We start from the raw sequence: 18,823 nt of genomic DNA on the forward strand, positions 1-18,823 counted from the left end.
AACAATATAAACCAATATATCAGACATTAAAAAACACATCTGCCACCACTGTTTTCAGATGTCGCTATTTCTGCTCAGCAGAGGGCAGTGAATACACATAGATCAGTCAGATCTAAAAACTGTATTTAAATTAAGTAAAGAAGGATGTTAACTTAGAAAGTCTTATTAGCTCTTGTTCCTATTTATTACCTATTTAATAGAACTAGGTTAATTATTATTAAATAACTAAAAACCAGAGTAATGTAACTTCAAACAGTCAACTGGAAACCACATCCCAGGAAAAGTTTCACTTTGAATAAAACCTGACTTTGTGTGAAGCAGACAATATGCACACAGTGTCACAGTTTCCCTCACAGGCTGTAAACAACACTGCGGGCCTATTCAGAATCCGTGCATGAATGAAAGGAGTGTCACGTCCAAGTGTTTATTTTCTGTGTTTGGGACGTCCCACCACCTCCCTTTTCCATCCCATCTCCTTCCTGAGAGCTCCTATAAAAATCCCAGGAATCCCAACTGTGTAGCAGACCCCTGAAAGTGTGTCCACAGTGAGCTTGAAGGATGGCAGGGATTACTTTGACGCTTTTGTTTATGGTGTTTCCTCTTTACAACACAGAGGAGCATGTCGTTAATGGTGAGTGGATTATTTTTCTTAATCTTTTTTGAACGTTGTGTTCAGTGACATTAGTATCATTCATAAATAGCCTAAATATCTGTTATTACATGCAATTACAGATATGCAATATGCTTTAGATGGAGAGTGACTTGACCTCATGTTGTACCTTTTAGGTTTAACCCTGTAACATTAAGTGCATCATATTTGATAGATGAATTTCTGATACCCTTACATCACCAGTGTGATGTTTTTAACCCTAACCCTCTTAAGTGTTTTTGTTTTGCTGAACAATGATTTGCACAAAAATGGCAGATGTAGCAAAAAATTATACAAATTAAGACTCACATATGCAAATTCATATTTATTTATGTATTTTTATTCATCATAAGGTTCAATAAACAGTCCAGTATTTTTCAAAAATTACAAATCTGTAATTATTTCAGGCATAACAGGGATAATATAGCATAATATTGTTTGTACTCTATTGATAATAGAGTAATGAGTAAGAATTTATCCAGGTTTCAAGGAAGGTCCACTTTATCAATTACACAAAATTCACCCATTGTTGTAGATCTCTTTTTGCCAAACTGTGCAACTAAATGGAAGCTTTGTTTCTTTCGACTGCAGGTCTGTACACGCTGATAGAAAAGGGTCAGAGCAGCTTTGTGGATCCAGCTCTGAGCAATCAGAGCAGACTGGTGGTTAAAGAGCCCAACCTGCCCATCAACGAACTCCTAGAGAAGAGCAGCAAGAGCAGCGAGTCCAAGTTCAGCCTCCATCCTCTTCCTTCTGCTGTGTGGCCCAAGCACACTGACCTGGCTCACATCCCCCACCACCACAGTCCCCACAGCAAGAGCAAAAAGGGCCCAAAGAGCGACCGTTCTGAGGAGCACAACAGTGAGAAAGCCAGAGGAGAAGTTGCTGGTCTGCATCCCAAAACCCAGGTCACAGCAGCTGCAGGGGCTTCCACCAACCGCACAGTACAGAAACCCAGTCAGGACGCTCAGTCCAACGTCAGTCCTCCTCAACATGGCGAGCCAGAGGGACACCCCAACTCCAGACCCAGGGCGCCGCCTCAGACCCAACCTCAGGCTCAGCCACAACAACCAGCTGTTCCCCCGCGCAAAGATCCCCCCAACCGACGCATGGACCCAGAGGAGAACCGGCCAGGGAAGTCCAGTCTCTATCAGTCTGGCATCAGTGCAGCAACCCGGAACAACAGCCGCCCACCGGTGATCTTTAACCGGCGCTCCTCCAGCCTGCTTTATCAGTTTGACATCATGCGGCGAGGTATGGGAGGATTTTTTTTTTGTTTTCTGACCTCAAAATGTGACCTGTGCATAATTACAGAGCGGTCCAGATATCTTTTGATGGGATCTTTGAACCTTACTCCCTTCTGGGAGTATAGATTTTAAATTATTAAACTTGAATAAGACTGTAGCCAGATGGGAACATCTTTGATCTTTAATATTACAATATTTCTCACTCGTAACCATCTGCAGCCTCTGGCCTTTAAACAATATATATTACATGAGTGCAAATTATCAAAACAAGAAAAACATTTATTACAGAATGAAAAAGAGCTGCTTTGTGATAGTATTTTTCTTAGTGTAGTGTCATTAATGGAAAGTTGACATTTGATCACAAGAAAAGGCCCAAACTCAATTTTATTATAAACTTATAGTGGCAAAAAGTGGATCCTGCTGAGTTTAAATTTACACTGCTGTTTTCTTTCCTGCGCTTTAAATATCCATTTAATTATCACTTTGAAAAGTACAATCTGTTGCTGTGCCAGTATATATGTCATGTATGCTGACACAGGTCACAGAGTTCACACAGAGGGTTGTGATGAGAGCGCTGGTTTTGTCTTTTCCTCTAGTAGCTAATTAAAGTCTCCTGCCACTAATTATAACCGCTTCCCTCAATTCTGGCTGTCAATGCGTCCCCTGTGCGCAGTCCAGTCGTGGTTATAATGAAACTAATGCAAAGCAAGGGGGAAAGCTCTGATTTTTTGTAGTTAAGGTTAAAAAATGTACCACCAGCGTGATCCCGAGACACGGTCCACCTCCTCCAGCCCCCTGCCGAGGAATGTGACGCCTCGGTTTCGCGATGACAGCCTCGTCTTTTCTAATGATGCTGGAATGAGAGTCAGTCATTCCCTGACTCGCTGTGTTTGTCCTACTTCCCCACAGAGTCCGACTTCACACATGACGCCGTCTGTGTGAGCGAGTGCAGGAAGGAGAAGGACGAGAAGGAGCATTACTGCTACAGTGAATTTGGTATGTGTCTAATGTGAGACAAAGATGGACTGGTTTTCAGTGCTGGTCTTCTTTATCACACACACACAAAATCACATTAACATGTTAGTCCTCTGGACTGTTGTTCCCCATCAAGTAAAGGCAGGGATTTATTCTGAGAATATTTCCAAAGTTGGTAAAGTTTGGATGGTTAATTTGCACAAGCTAGAGCAAAAGTACTTCAATTTAATTTTTGGAGTTAACTCTCCTTTTTAAATGTACGCATTAAGAGCTGAATATCTATCTGTGCCTTTAAAGTTCTGATAATAAAGAAATGTATATATGCAACAGCTGGATAATGAAACTATGACCTTTGAGACTAGATGTAGTTTCAAGGAAATACATTATTCACATGCATGGTTATGTTTGATCACTTAGACGCCAAAGCTAGAAGGAGCTTAGCCTGAAGACCAACAGTTTTTATATTAGATGAACAAAACAGAGTGCTTTAGGGGTGCTGGCAGCTGGATTTTCACCTCATAAACGCATCAAAAATATTGCTTCACCTTCAAAGCCTGAGTTATGAAGATATAAAAATCTGATATTTTAAGATCTGATCATGTTTTTCTCTAACATAGCTGTCAATGGGATTGTCCATGACATCGACGTGTTACGCAGAGGAATCCGGCTCATTACGCTGATGGTCAGCAGTGATGGCTTCTACAAGATGAGCCGTCTGTACGTGACCCCTGACAGCTTTTTCTTCAAAGTGCGCCTTCTGGTCCTGGACACCTACAAGTGTAGCAAGCCATGCCCTGACATCAAACTGGGTAGGTGTTGCAGTGTAGCTCCTTAGCTCTAAAGAACAAAAAACTGGCTTCATCAGAGATAAACAGTCAACGGTCTGAATCCTTGCAAAGCATTACTGTGCCGGTTGAGCTCTCCTGAATGAGAATAATAGCGGTGTACCTTTTAATTATGTTTATTTGTTGTTGGTTATGCAGTGTAGCTAATTGAATGATAAATGTCACTTAATATTTACTCATATTTATAGTGTCTTCTAGCTTTTAAGTTCTTTGTTCATGAGGAATCAAGAGATGAGATTAAAGTAACAAATCGTGGGAAGTACAGAGTTTGATAATTAATATTTTACAAGAATGCAACTCTTGAGACCCATAAATTAAAAACCATGTGACAACTTAACACCAAAGCGTCACTTTGTGGGATGTGGGATGTGGGAATTCCTTTTCCCTGAGATCAGCAGAACGTGTTTAGTGCAAACACAAAAATTTTTGACTTTGCACTTTTCCCCCCCTCCGTCACTTTAACGTTTGCTCTCTTTCTTCCCAAGGGACCAGATACATCATAATGGGTCAGATCTACCACCGAAGACGCCACCTCCCCTCTGACCTCCTGAACCTGCTGGGTGGTAAACTGAAGCCCGGGGACGGCATCCTGAGAAGCAACAGCTACGTCAAGAGATACAACAAGCGGCGACACCAGAAAGCTCTGGAGGCCACGCGCTCCAGGTGTAGGTGAACCAGAGATAAGACTATCGCCCCTCGCTGCAGGGGAAGAGACACTGCAGCAGACGTGAACTGATCTCACGTAGACAGAAGACATGTGGCGAAAGCATCGACTGAGTTTCATATGGACTGCTTTGATGCTAGCCAAAGACTGGATCATCTCCTTTTTACCGATCTTTGAAAATCCACAGTTGCTGGCTTGTGATCTTTTTTCTTTTCTTTCTTTCTTTTTACAGAAACCACAAGCAGCTACAATTAAATGGGTTTATGATGTTTTTTCCATGAGGCAAATGTTATTTTGTCAACATACAAACTCTTCATCCATTCATGGCTGGTTCATGAAATCCTTGCATTAATAAGGCATTGCATGTAAAAGGGAAATTTGGCTCATCTTTAGTTCACATATTACAGAGTGGGAATATTTTTATGGAAGAGTAATGCTTTTACTTGAGAAAAGGGTTTTCTGAATAAACATTTAAATAGTAAATCATAACCTTTAACCCAACAATATCACGATATTTGATTTTTGTCTTTAAAAAATCATTCTCATAGTACTCTGGGACATTTTGCATTTCTTCTCTTTCTTTAAATTCACTAGATGATAGGGTTAGGATCCAAACATTAAGGCATTTAGGGTACACAGACCACAGGATGTTACAGAGATAATTAACTCAGCTTTCCTGTAAAACTTTACATAAAAAAAGCAGAGAAAGCCCCTCATTCCTTCAATTTAATGAGTGCAACAGTGTCCCCCCTACATAGTTTCCTCCAGTCATACTTTGGTTTGGTCTTTGAGAAATATACATGGTATTGCTAGATGAATTGTGGATTATGCTGTTAATTTAACAAAAACAATTTTTTTTTTCCTTTAATTGAAAGTTTGCTCTGTATTTCCACAATAACCTAACAACACAAAGACATGGAGCAAATCTGGTTGAACTGAAACACTTCTACGCACGACTGTTCCAAAATTACTCCAAATCCTTTTTTCCCCTGTAATTAACAGTTTCTATAACTTCTTGAAGACTTATAACATGTAAATCTTGCTTTAATTAGCCAATGGATGCAACATATTGTATGGCATTGGACTGTGTTGGTTTGCAACACTCAGTCCTGTGCATGGCATCACTGTGGATTGATAATGGCAAGCAGGAAATGCAATATTAAAAGGAAGGGAATTGGGGGCCTTAAAAGCAGCACCAAACCTTCAGTGGAGGAGGAAGAGGAGGGGGAAGAAAAAGACAAAAAGTGAGCAGAGATTTTGCATGTCACGAGAGCGGCTTACTTCTTTTAGTTTAATTATATATTTCATGATGATGTCTGGCTAGGTCGACTGGGACATCAAAAGGAGTCTTGCTGAATGAGGAGGAGGAGGAGGAGATACGCTGTTGTTGGGAGTACGCCATAAATCTAATCGCGGGAATCTGATCCTCCGCACACCTGGACACACGACTGAAAGAAGTGCCTCCGTCACAGCTCCTTTTTGGAGTGCCTATTGCTTTCCTCTCTTGCAAACAAACACATACTCCTCTTGGACGGTGAGCATTCAAAAGGGGTATTTAAAGTACGTCGGCAGGATCAGAGGAAACGTGAGGTGGGGAGCAAAGAGGAGGAGGAGGAATACAGACAGTTCTATAAAATAATGCAGGGAGAGAAGTGAAATTGTAGAGAACGTGTTGTTGCGTCTGTCTTTCTTATTTAATAAAAAATCCCAGGCTCAACTGTAGTACGACCCTGAGCTCATGCTTCTTATGAGAGGGAAAAGATTTGCACTGAACGCTTACTTTGCTTTACTAAACATGAACTCAATAAAAGTGTGTATTTGTTTTGTACTGTGGCCCTGCGAAGAATTTATTTATCTTTAAACCAACACCCCCTGGCTCTTTTAGTCACACATACACTACCAACAGTGATCCTTATTGTCATTCCCACTGAGAGCCGGACAAGGAGTCACCAACCTAATTAGAGTTTAGCAACCAAAGGTCTCGGCCTGGCCTCCACGAAGAGAGAGAGACTGACTTGGGAACTTGGATGTTGATCCAGGCAGCGCTGAGCCTCTTTTCTCCCTCTCTGCATGTATGTCAGCCCAGGTCAGTTCCCAGGCTCGATGAAGCCCCTATCTGGGATCAGCGCTGGAGGGAACAGATGCATACGGGCAGGAAACAGGAGCCTGCTGCACATTGTTGCTACCATCACAGCGGGAGCACATTCCTCATGACAGAGGATGTAGAGGAGGGGGAGGGGAGAAAAAAGGGAGGGGAGGTTGGGTGAAAATATCTATGAGCTGCTTCCTGTGTGAACGCCCCTCACAACCAACTTCGGGCTTGTGGTCATCTGCGTCCATTTGAATCTCTGGATCCATTTAGTGGTGAGTGGAGAGTTAAAGAGTGGGGGGTGGGGGGATTGTGGAGAGGGGTGTGTGAGAAAAGTGAAAGATCAAAGCAGGAGGTGGCTGGATGTGTCATCTTGGTAATTTCATCACAGGAATAGATGGTGTGTCTCAGCGCAGGGGTCATGACCTTGTCCCTCATGCTTGCCTTGAGCATGCAGCTAACAATTTAAGCTGAAAGCTGAACTTCATATTTGGAGTCATATCAGCTCACCAAGGGGCCTCAGAGGAACAATTAGCTGTGGCTCCTGCAGAGACCCCTGTTTCAGTTGCTTCAGACTGCCTCTCATCTAACCTCTCTATAAAACAGTTCCCAACAAGACAAGTGTTTCTCATCATGTCAATTCAAATTACCATGGGTCACTGAGAGTAATCTACCCCAGCTTGCCCAGTTAATAAACCAGTATTGTTTTAATGCAAAAACAGGTGTAGATACAGATATCGAAAGTAATGTTAATATGTAACATCCAAGTAATAAAGTAGCAAGAAGTCAGTGAATTTGTGTTGCGGTGTACCCCAAGGTTCTATTCTTGGTCCTGTTTGGTTTACTGCATGCATGCTTCCTTCTCAGGAAATGATGATATTCCCTTTGCATCTTTTTTTTTTTAATTGAATGCATTATTAGAGAAAACATGATAAGAGGGGGGAAGAGATGGAATGTGCATCTTAGTTAAGCTATGTAAAATACATAAAATGTTGCAAATGTATGAATTCTTAATAACTGAGCTTCCAGACTGGAAATTAGATTTCTCCAAAGGGTGGCTTGGCTCAGCCTAAGGGTGAGAAGTTCAGTCATTGAAGAGGGACTCGGAGTAGATAAATGCTACTCCTCCACATTGAAACGAGCCAGTAGAAGTCATTTGGGGATCTGACAAGGATGCCTCCTGGATGTCTCCTGGGTGTAGTGTTCCGGGCATATCCTGCTAAAGGCCCCAGAGTAGACACAGGACATGCTGGAGAGATTATGTCTCTCGGATGGCCTAGGAACACCTTGGTGTTTCCCAGGTTGAGCTGGAGGAGGTGCCTGGGGTGAGGGAGGTGTGGGCTTTGCTGCTTAGGCTGCTGCATCTGCAACCTGGCCATGGATGAACGATAGAAAAAGTATGGATAGATTTTCTCAATTTTACACCAAGATTGACAGGTATCGTCTTATAGAAGCATTTGTTTCTGAATCAAGGAACCGTGCCCCTCAGGTATTGGAAGAGCTTATTGCCATGGACGTAATTATTTAGGTCTGTTGGTGTTTTAAAGGCTCACCTTTCAGCACACTCACTTCACCAGATGCACTTTGTTTCCTTTCCTCACCCTTGGTTGGGTGTGGTGCTTGCCCTTAATTGCATTCACCTGTCACCCGTTATATAAGGACTGCACTCACCTACAGCTCACTCTTTCTTCACTCCCACATGGGTTGGCAGCTGAGGAGAGTTTCTGTTGAGTTTCCTGCGTTCATGTATTTTTTTGAGTTACTGAATGACTTACATCATACTTTATTTCCTTTCAGAGTTAACAGTCCATGTGTGTCTTTCCTTTATACGCATTATTCAAATAAAACGAGGAATCCTACAAGTAATTGCTGACTGTTTATTCTCATCCTGACCGGAAAAGCCATGATGGTAACAATCTCCAACCTCCTCTGAACCTTCCTCCAGAACAGTTGTTTTATTAAAAGCTATGAGCAGATTTATTTTAAAACATGGACCTCGGGCCAGCGTAGATGTGATTACCGTTTGGAGATGCTCCAGATCCTGAACTAAGGATTTTTGGAGGGATTCTTTACCATTGTGAGATTTGAAAAAATGGCCATTTTTACTCAAATGGTTACAAATTCAAAGAATGTGAGAGATCATCCTGTTGTTCGTTCATGCACAGCATTTCTTTTGTGCTGAAAATTGGCTGTTTATATTTCATGCTTAATTGGAGACTATGCATGCTGTTATTTCATCTCATCGGCTGTGGTTTTCTCTTTAAAAGTGTCAGTAAAACATCCCTGGACTGCTTACAGTTCTGCTCTTGATCATTCAGTTATCAATATGGTCATGTCTCACTGATTCAAAGGGAAGGGACGCTTCTTGTATGGACTTAAAATGTTATATTTATATGCAGTAACCTATTTTAAAATTATTATCATACCTGCCTGACTTGCTGTGGCTAAAATTAGGTTAAGATTTTGGTATACACTTTATGTGTACGCTTATCAGCTCTCTTATTAGGTACAACCTGCTAGAACTGTATTTAATTGCGTTCTCTTTCAGAACTGCTTTCATTCTTCAAATTCACTAAGGAGAGGAAACATGGCTCAAAGATTTTTGTCCATGTTGACACAACAGCATCAAACAGTTGCACCTCCAGGGTGAGAATTGTCCATTCCACCATATCCCAAAAGCTCTATTGGGTTGAAATCTGATGACTGTGGAGACGGTATAAGTACAGTGAACTTACTGTCATGTTGAAGAAACACATTTGAAAAGACTTGTAATTTGAGACATGGCGTGTTATGCTTTTGTAAGCAGGCATCAGAAGAATACACTTATCACAAAGGGATGGACATGATTAACAACAACACTCAGGTTGGTTTTTAAAGGGGCACACAGTGTACCAAGAAGACATCCCCAATACCACTTGATACAATGCTGGATGGACTCATGCTTTCATGTTGTTTATAACAAATTCTTGATCTTACCACTTGAACCCAATTTTCAATTGTCCAATTTTGGTGAGCCTGTGTGAACTGTAGCCTCAGTTTCCTGTTCTTAGCTGACAGGAGTGGCACCCAGTGTAGTCTTCTGCTTTTGTAGCCCATCTGCTTCAAGGCTTGTTGTGTTGTGCGTCCAGAGATGCTCATCTGCATACCTTGCTTGTAATGAGTGGTTACATGAGTTACTGCTGCCTTCCTTTCATCTAAAAACAGTCTGTGCTCTGACCCCTGGCATCAACAAGACATTCTCACCCAGAGAACTGCTGCTCACTGGGTATTTTCTCTCTGTTTAGAGTTAGATCCCATCAGTTTCTAAAATACTCAGACCAGCCTATGTGACACCAACATTATGATCTGCTTGAACTTCAGCAGGTCTTCTTGACCAAGTCTACAAGCCTAAATGAGCTGCTGCTATTTTGGGTGATTAGACGTTTGTGTCAACGAGCAATTGAGCTGCTGCAAGTCGCAAAATGACTGGTGAGGCTATGTCCTGTCAAAGAGCCATTCAAACATACCTTTGTCTGCGCGGGGGGGACAGAGTGGAGCAGACAGAAGTCTCTTTGGGGGAAACACTGATCGAAGACATTTGTTTTAGACAAAATATGAGAACTGCTCATCCAAACAACCTTAAACTTGACTAAAACAATGCACGAAAAAAAACAAAAACAACCTTGTACTAAGCTTAAAAAGCAGAGGCAATGAGAGAAAACACTGGTGTCAAAAACATTACTTTATTATCTAGGATGAAATGTCCTATCAAGTACAAAAGAGAATCTCCTCAGAGTTGCCACAATCTGTTAAAAACATAGAGTACTTTTTATCTGCAGTTACGTTTTTTTTTGTTTTTTCCAACATTACTCAAAAAACTGAGAACTTTTCATTGATATGAATAAATAATACAAGAAATGCAATGTCAATATAGACGTTATGCTGAACTGGTTGGTTTCTTACAAAAAAGAAAAACTCTGTACAAGAGTTACTGTGTCACTCTACCCCGTTCAAAACCTTTATGCTCACAATATGCAGCACTTTTAATATAAAGGGCAATTTCACCTAAATGTAGAGTTCACTTTAAAGAGAAAAAAATAGACAGTTAAAATATACAGGCGGGCTTAGTTGCTGGTTCAAATAGTGAAAAATAAAAGTTTCTACTGCTCTAAAAATCTCTCATCTCTACATATTTGGACAGCAATAATATACAATAGAGATTACAAACAGTGGATAAAGCACATTATCGTCAGATTACAAAGTGACCCATGTTTGAAAAGACAGACATATGAAAGACATACAAACACACAGAAGATGACAGAGGCTACTTTATCTCTCAACTCTAATTAAAACACCCGAAAATGTAAAAACTTTGCGAGTAAAACTGAAACGTTTCCTGATTATAAACAGTCTCCAACATATAAACTAAAAGACAACTGCAACTTTGCCTTTTAACGGCTCCCCTCCTACAAAACGGATGATCACAAATTACAAAAATGCTCCCAGAAATGCCAAAAATGCAGTTATAAAATTTTCATACAAACCCCACGGTACAAAGACTCCCCAGTCCCACCCCCACTCCACTCGGAGTTTACCCTGCTGCCGCGGACCGCAACATAACTGAGTTGATTGTGAGTGGAAAAGTCCATTACCCAATTACTTAACCATGCTTTGAGGCAGAGTTGAGAGACAGATGTGAGCCAACCTGTCAGCTTCAGTGAATTATGCTGGAAGAAGTGGCTGAAAGATAAGGAGAGACAGACTTACAGACTCAGCCACCGACAGAAACGGACACCGGAGTTCGATGAGAGGAGGGTGGAGTACTTGTAGGTCGGTTAAGCCTCGTACAAGTTTCACCTTCCCTGAAGGCCTTTAAAAAAATAAAATAAAATAAATCCCCCTCCCTCTCCTCATATATTGACCTTTGCCTCTTTCAAATAGTCATGTTTAAGGAGGCACAAAACTAGCTGACTTTTTTTTTTTTTAAAACTTGCATTTTAGAAGAACACTAAATGGTAAAAAAGGTCAAAAGAACGGCAGGATGCTGTGGGTGGGGCAGCTTATTTTGGGTGTTCCCTGTGGAAATTAACATGAAAGCACTGCTGCACTGACACAAAATGAAGACCCCCCTCACATGATGTCCAATTTCTTTTTTTTTGTTGTTGTACAAAACTGAGCTTCTGTTACAGGGGGCTCATCTCAGCATCAGCAGGCTGCTTTGATAATATACAGTGAAATGTGACCCTGAAAGACACACTGAGTTATATGAGGCTGATTCATGCTTCATGCAGCACTAAAAACCTGAAAACAATGTGGTCAGTATAACTAGGTCTAATGTAAGGTGATGCTGCGTCTTCAGGACTGGCTGAATGAAGCTGGTCTGCAGTGCCGACCTATCTTTGTGGGGTTATTATTTTTTCCTGGCAAAAACATAGGTGGTGCTTATTGAATATGAGGGAAGTCAACTCCAAATTGCACATTTAGCTTCAGATGAAACATTTCCCGACATCGGCTGTGCACGTTTTACAGCAGTTTCCAGTTGAAGCAGTGGCTAAAATCGAGCGGGATGTTTGCATTGTGAAAACGCGACAGGATGAAGTTAAGAAAGGGGGACCGAAGGTGACACTTGCTATATAGGATACACAAAACAAACAAACAAACAAACAAACAAACAAAGAGCCATCAGCTACAGAATGAACTTCCAAGAGTCTGCTGCTGCTTTAAAGATAAGACTGCCACCGACCATCCAACGAGCGCTGCTGCCTCGCCATCTGCGCTCTCCAGGCTTTCTTCTCATGGAGGGGCTACACTGGCAGGGATGGCTGGTTGGGATGTAAAAGGCTGCCAGAGAGTAAGTCTGCAACTGCCCTGCCCCCTGGTATGAAGACGACACTGACATTTTTGATGACAAATGAACCTTTTTCCAATTCACTTCTTTCTTCTCAGCACTGCAGGTGCCAGGTGAGGTGTTGTGTGAGGTGGGGGCGGCGTTCCTCCAGAGAGGAGTCGGGTTCGGACGCAGCCTGACTTGGACCACGCTTCTTAATCAGTCAGAGGAAACCACAAGCCGGGTCTGTGTGACACCTGGTTTGTTTAGTTTTTTTGTTTTTTTTAAGCAGAGCTAAGAGGCAGCTGACTGCAGCTTGTTGTTATGTGACCTACAGAAACAGGCAAAGAGAGGAGGAAGAACACAGTTGGAAAACTTCTTGTTGTTGTTGTTTTTCTTCTTATTTTTTTATTAAAGGCTTTACAAAGTGACAAATATGTGACTAGGGGAAAGTACAAAAAAAAAAAAAAAAGCAATAGCAAAACATGTATTGGATGCCAGTGGGTCAGACGGGTTGTTGCAGACCAAGCAGCCATGTTGGTGAAATGTTACTGAAATGTGTGTTTTTGATGTCGACCCGACAATAAGTATACAGAGTCTTTTTTTTAAAAAAAAGATTTATTTTTTATTATAGTGGAGACCGCTAAGCTCGTCATATTCTGAATATGAAAGCTAAACTAGATTTTTTTTCTTCACTCTACTTTGTTTTTACAGCGTAAACCATTATTTCCTTTATAACATAAAACATATTCCTTCACAAAAAAGATAAAATATGAACATGAAATATAATACATGGGTACAGCCAATAAAGAAAATGTAATGAATGTCAAAAAAAAGAAGAAGAAAAAAAAGAAATGAGGTAAAAATGTTCTGCAGCATGTTATAATGGCAAAAAAAAAGAAAAGAAAAGAAAAGAACAACAGTTCTATCAAAGCAAAAGTAAAGTGTGTGTTTGTGTCGCTCACGTGTGATTTTACAGTCAAAATCAACACCTGTGATCAGAAACTGAATCTCAGAGACAAACAAATTTAGCAAAACTTCTTTTTGCCTCAACAAAATGTCATCCGGTGGAAGAGTGTAAAAAAATACATTTTCCCTTGAATGGTTTGTGTGACCAACATGGCTGCCATTGTTTTGTTTTTTTAAATTTTTTTAGACAGTAGAAACTTTTTTTCTCCTTTATTTGCTTTTAAAATAAAAAAAATGACCACACCTAACGTGTGTCTTAATATATGCACTTTCTTACAAAGTTTTTAATGCTGTTTTTTTTTTAAAAAAACAAGTGAAAACAGCAACATCCAGGATAGCGAATTATGTTTTGTTTGTTTTTAAGAGTGACCCCGGCACCCAGGAGTCTGACATCACAATCTGCAAGAGAGAGACAGAGAGAGAGAATGGATGACGTCAGTACATGCAGGTGAAGTACGTCGCCACCTCAAGCACATAAAGCTGGATGCAGACCACAAGACTTACTGAGGACATTAAAACATCGTGGCTCAAATGCTCACAGGCGCTCCATCTTCTTAGTTAGGAGACGCCCGCTACCCTCCTCGCCCTATTTAATCAAACTAATGCACACACACACAAGGAAAGCCACCTTAAAGATAATGTGACTGCATTCCTGCCATCTTGTAGAGTGCATCCGACCAAAGCAATCACATGGCACAGCGAGGACAGCTCAATGAGATGAGTTCAGCGGCACGACCAAGCACAGGCAGACAGTGGAGAAGGTGTCAGGTATAAAGGTGCATCTAAACAGGTCTGACTTCCACAGATCATACCCTACGCTCTGTCATACGACATGTCAGGTTGAATGGTAGAAATTGGGCTTTTTATGTAGCTGCCAGCATGAAGTGCACCGACGACACGATGAAAGCCTGAGCAGGTTTGTTGTTAGGAGTGCAAAAATGAGCTGACTGAAGCCTGAATGTGTGAAAGTCGCACTGATAAACAGTGAAGGTGTGAATGAAAAGAAAGAAAAAAAAATCCAGTAATCAAGCAAACACAACTCCAGCAAAACATTATCAACGACTATATAAAACTGACAGAGTGAAAGATTTGAATTAGACTTTTCTATTCTTTTCTTTCTGAAGTGTGTATTCCTCATCCGATTGGTGTCAGTGGATAATGTGAAATTTGTTACAAATACAGGATGCTGTGCCGAAAACCTCCCTGCGACTTCCAGGTTGCCGCAGTCGCCGGCAGTTTGCATGGAAGATGGCGAATTGTCTGCACACTGCTCCCTGAGCTTTATGCAAAACAGAAATAGGGACCTCAAAGTGAAAGCTCTGCTTTAATGCTCCAACCAAAACATCTGAAAAGGCCCAACTTTTACTCGTGAAAGCAAACGTTCTCCGTTTCCGATCTGCATCGCACTTATTCGTTTCTTTATGGCTCAGACAGTGAGCGGCCAGTGTTTGTCAGCATTTTCCATGCAGACTATTGGCAACTGTGGCAACCTGCCTGCAACCTCCAGCAACCACCTATGAACCAGGTTTCCCTAGCGACTGGAGGTTGCCAGGGAGTTCTCTGACTGGTCTCTATGCCTGTGAAACTGGGGCTCTAAATATGACCATACTGGATCTGTATCTTTAGACCTTCTGTTTCCAGAGGAAAGCCAATCAAGAAAGCTGGCGTAAAGGGAAGGGCAGTTGAAAAGGGAAGGAAGTTGTACCGAGTTTGGTATTAAGGTCCAGAATTATATTTAAAAAATAGGCACAATAGAGGTCCCTTTAACAGTGTTACCGGCTTATTTCAAAGCAAGCTTGGTGGTTGAAAGAACATTTAAAACATTAAGGAGAACCACAAGATAGTGATCCAGGAGCAAATTAATTGTTATTTTTCTTTGAGAGATTACATTTTATTGCTCTCACTAGAGAAAATCTACCAGTCAGAGTCAATCATATAGGGCAACAAGTAAAACTGCTAATTAGTTGGTGTCTTTCTGAAAGACACTGAAAATTCTCTCTGATTCTGGGTATTAAAAAACAAAGCCCATCTTCGAAAGTACCCCGCTGCCATTTTGTTATCCTCATCATCCTCACCGTCATCTTACCTGCTGGCTTTGAAGCCTTTGAGTTTCTGGACAAAGAAGTTCTCCAGAACCTCGGCACACTGGTAGAAGGGCGAGTCGCTGGGGTTGTAGTAGCGGCAGTTGTCGAAGATTTTGGTCATGTCTGCTACAAACTCCGTCAGCTTGATGTACTCGCGTTTCTGTAACCTCTCCTCCATGGTGGAAAGGTCTGGCAAAGGGAGATTTAAAGATCGGGTTTGGTAAAAGACTTGATGGCAAGTTTGTAATATGAACGTCATTTAATTGTTAGTTTCTGGCAGAGAAATGCATCACATATGCGGAAACAGAGCACAAATATCTGGGTTTTCTAATCGATTTCGTTCCACAAATCAGCATGCTTGCTTCAAAGTAATTGCAGCTTATGTGGTATGTGCTTGACAGACGTTCAAATATGTTTCGTGGAAGCACAGAGCGTCGCTTTATATGTGACAGCAAAAATCCACAACCTCTGCCAGCATTAACCTCGATCTATTCAGCCTTCCAGATTAGTTACTGAGACGTGACCGATTCGTCATTCCTGAGGAGAGCGCCATTATCTAAGAGTCATTTCTGAGGGGGTGGAAAAAAGCAAAATGGTTATCAGTTCCTCTCTTGAAAGGGAGCTTTGAGAGTTGCTAACCTTTTTAAAACAAGTAGAAAACTTAAGAAAATAAGAGATTTAGCAAAGAAGCTAACTGGCAACAGATGAGGCTCTACATAATCTGCCGTTGCTGGCAGTTTGCACTGCGTGGCATCCCCAGGGCTGCGTTTCAAACAAACACATCCGACTCTTAACCTCTTTAACCCCCACCCAGATGACCAGAGGCTCACAAACCTCATGGTCAATATCAAAGACCTCCTTCTTCTCTGTCATCAGATTTCATCTCAAAACCCTCCAAAAACTACCAACGCCAGCAGCTTCACCAGCCAAAAGCTCTTTTTATTTTTTGTAAACCAACAAGGACTTTTTCTTGCGGTGGATGGGTGAGGGGAGGACTAGAGTTTCCAGGACCAGGAGCTGAATGTGGGGCTGGTCACTTTCCACAGGGAGCCCGGCAGACACGGACCAGCTCATTAACGGTTTGTTTGGATGGAAGTTCAAAAAGGCCCTGTTGACGCAAGTCCCCATTTACATGGCCGGTTTGATCTGAGTTGGAGGGCTTCCTCCGTGTTGCCCTCCTGGCGGGTGGTGTTTTTGTTTTTTTTTGTTTTTTAATGTTTAAGATATAGAGCCTGGGTGTTACTTCCAGACCCTAAAGCAACTCCAAAATAAAAAACCAGCACTAAAGAAGCAATTTTATCGCCTACACAGGGATAACTCCCAACCAATCCCATTCCAAGTTACTCAAATTACAAAGTACAAATTATGTACCAACTCCCACTTTTGTTTTTATATTTTTCTCCTCAAGGAGGCTACACACTCCCAACAATTACAGTGCTTTTCATCACCAATCCCTTAATTGGACCTCAAGGAGACAAAGTGCGTGGAAGAGCGAGGAAACATAATTGTGTCTTTCATCACACGGCATGTTTTATAAAGGCTGCTTAAGACTGATGCTGTGAATCGCAAGATGTGAGGACGATGTGAAGGTGGAATGTGAGGATGCATCCTGTCATAATGAAACTAACCCTAGAAGTAGATCACACAGCTATAAAAAGAAACCTTGATAGTTATAGAGAGTGTTGCATCATATTGTGCACCTTACATATGTTTATACTGAGACAACCATCATATAAAAAGTCCTTAATACAACCATCTATTAATCAGTATTTTGCAATATTTTCAAAATGCAAAAGTTATAGTAGTAGTTAATATATGCAACAGTTAAATTTTACTGATGCAGCTTTGTCTTTCTGGCCAGGCACAAATTATTATAATAAATACAAAAACACCTTCACAAATGAGGTTTCTGGGAAAATTAACCTTCAGCAACATCGCCTAAAAAAGGTATTTACCTTAAAAAAAAAAAAAGAAAAAAAATCAATGGTATGAGGCAGAAACTAATCACCATATGCAATTTTAGGAAATGAGCTGAAACTCTTTAGATGATATCGCTTTCAAGATTTCCAAATTGATGTGGGTTTCATTTCATTTCAGAGAAAAGGCTTCTGGAGTTATATTATGTAGACAGAAAATGAGGGGAGCTGTCAGAAAAGTTTAGAAAAAGTTTGGTTAAAATGTGCACAAGTATAAGTTCAGAAGTAACACAAACAAGGCTCAAATCCAGACCAGACGGCAACCTGCGGGGTTGAAAAATGAAGCCAGCACAGGAGTGTCAAAAACTCCCACAGAGACTGGCCACAAAAGTGAGGCAATCCCCATAGAGTCCCTTATCAAAATGCCCAAACCACCTGTTATATTAACATATTTACAGCCCGGTACAAAAGCTGTTTGTTTTTCTTGTTTCTACAGCTAATTTAACAGTCCGAAGCACTTGAAATTAGGGATGGACCGATCCGATCTTACGTATCGGTCCGATACTGACCTAAAGTACTGGATCGGATGTCGGAGAGAAATAAAAACAAATGCAATCCGATCCATTAAATATCACAAAAGCACCTCACAAAACTTGCGACACGGTGTAACTCAGCTCATAACCTTAGCAGTCGGAGCAGTGTGCGTCACGTGACAGAGCGGCTGAGCGTGCGAGACCTCTCAGCGGTCTGGTTCAGCATTTGGAGCCTCGCTACCAAATTAGCATTTCATCGCCGAGAAAGATATCCCAGAGAGAAGTAAAGCAAGTGTGTAAGTTCATCTCTGAATGTTTGTAACGCATTCCCACGTTAAGCTTAACAACCAATATATGGAGCGACTGCCTCTTCTCTCCCTCTCCTGTTGCTACTTCAATCATGAAACTGATCAATGATTAGCTGATCGGCTTTTCTGTTCCGACTCCCGTCTCTATTGTTTGTTTTGGCCCACTTTGCACCAGAAAGAGGAAACCAGCGGCTGAACAACAGCAGCACGTTTAAGCTTGATAAGCTGTTGTTAGAATTTATTTAATATTACTTTCTAGACCAGGATCCTTTTCTACGTAGCTGACGGCTTGTAACTGTGCAGGGGCGGATCTAGCAAAGTTTAGCCAGGGGGGCCGATAGGGCATGAACAGGGAAAAGGGGGCACAAAGAAATAGTGTTTTGTTTTTTTAAAACTTGAGTATGAATTTATACAAAATGCAACAAGATATTAAAAAACAGTTTTATTAATTAAAAAATACACTATATCGGATTCATATCGGTATCAGCAGATATCCAAATTTATGATATCGTATCGGACATAAAAAAGTAGTATCGTGCCATCTCTACTTGAAATGAAGGCAACTGAACTTCTTTTTGGTCACCCCTGAGCCAGGAAGCTTCTTCAGTGCTAAAAAACTGATGGACATGTATTTAACCCCAAGTGTGGTTGGAACCCCTGAGAGTCACTGACCCGCCCCTGTAACCATCTGTGAATCAACGCGTGGGTCATTACTGTCATCATGGGGAAAAGGTGTGA

The 18,823-nt window shown here is 41.3% G+C and overlaps 2 protein-coding genes across 6 annotated transcripts in view; one reads left to right on the forward strand and one right to left on the reverse strand.

Annotated features, from left to right (window-relative positions):
- Positions 1–412: 412 nt before the first annotated feature.
- LOC102781445 (uncharacterized) lies at positions 413–6,102 on the forward strand. Its single transcript, XM_006787513.3, has 5 exons — positions 413–631; positions 1,241–1,903; positions 2,806–2,892; positions 3,489–3,680; positions 4,202–6,102. Exons 1-5 carry the CDS (start codon positions 559–561, stop codon positions 4,387–4,389), a joined length of 1,203 nt encoding a protein of 400 aa, XP_006787576.3. The 5' UTR covers positions 413–558; the 3' UTR covers positions 4,390–6,102.
- Positions 6,103–10,172: 4,070 nt separating this feature from the next.
- LOC102781734 (nucleosome-remodeling factor subunit BPTF-like) overlaps positions 10,173–18,823 on the reverse strand; it is a 52,810-nt gene continuing 44,159 nt past the window's right edge. For 4 of the 5 annotated variants that reach the window (XM_087841884.1, XM_087841883.1, XM_087841881.1 and 1 more), the window contains 2 exons: positions 15,331–15,517; positions 10,173–12,606 (listed from right to left, as the gene is read on the reverse strand). In XM_087841884.1, the coding sequence (XP_087698010.1) occupies positions 12,570–12,606; positions 15,331–15,517 (224 nt within the window). In that variant the 3' untranslated portion in view covers positions 10,173–12,569. Of the gene's footprint in view, positions 13,644–15,330; positions 15,518–18,823 lie in introns of all 5 variants that reach the window. The other variant, XM_087841882.1, reaches the window with a different exon arrangement.

This window comes from Neolamprologus brichardi, chromosome 6, assembly GCF_056152115.1.
Source record: "Neolamprologus brichardi isolate AB-2024 chromosome 6, ASM5615211v1, whole genome shotgun sequence".
In the NCBI taxonomy this organism is placed as follows: domain Eukaryota; kingdom Metazoa; phylum Chordata; class Actinopteri; order Cichliformes; family Cichlidae; genus Neolamprologus; species Neolamprologus brichardi.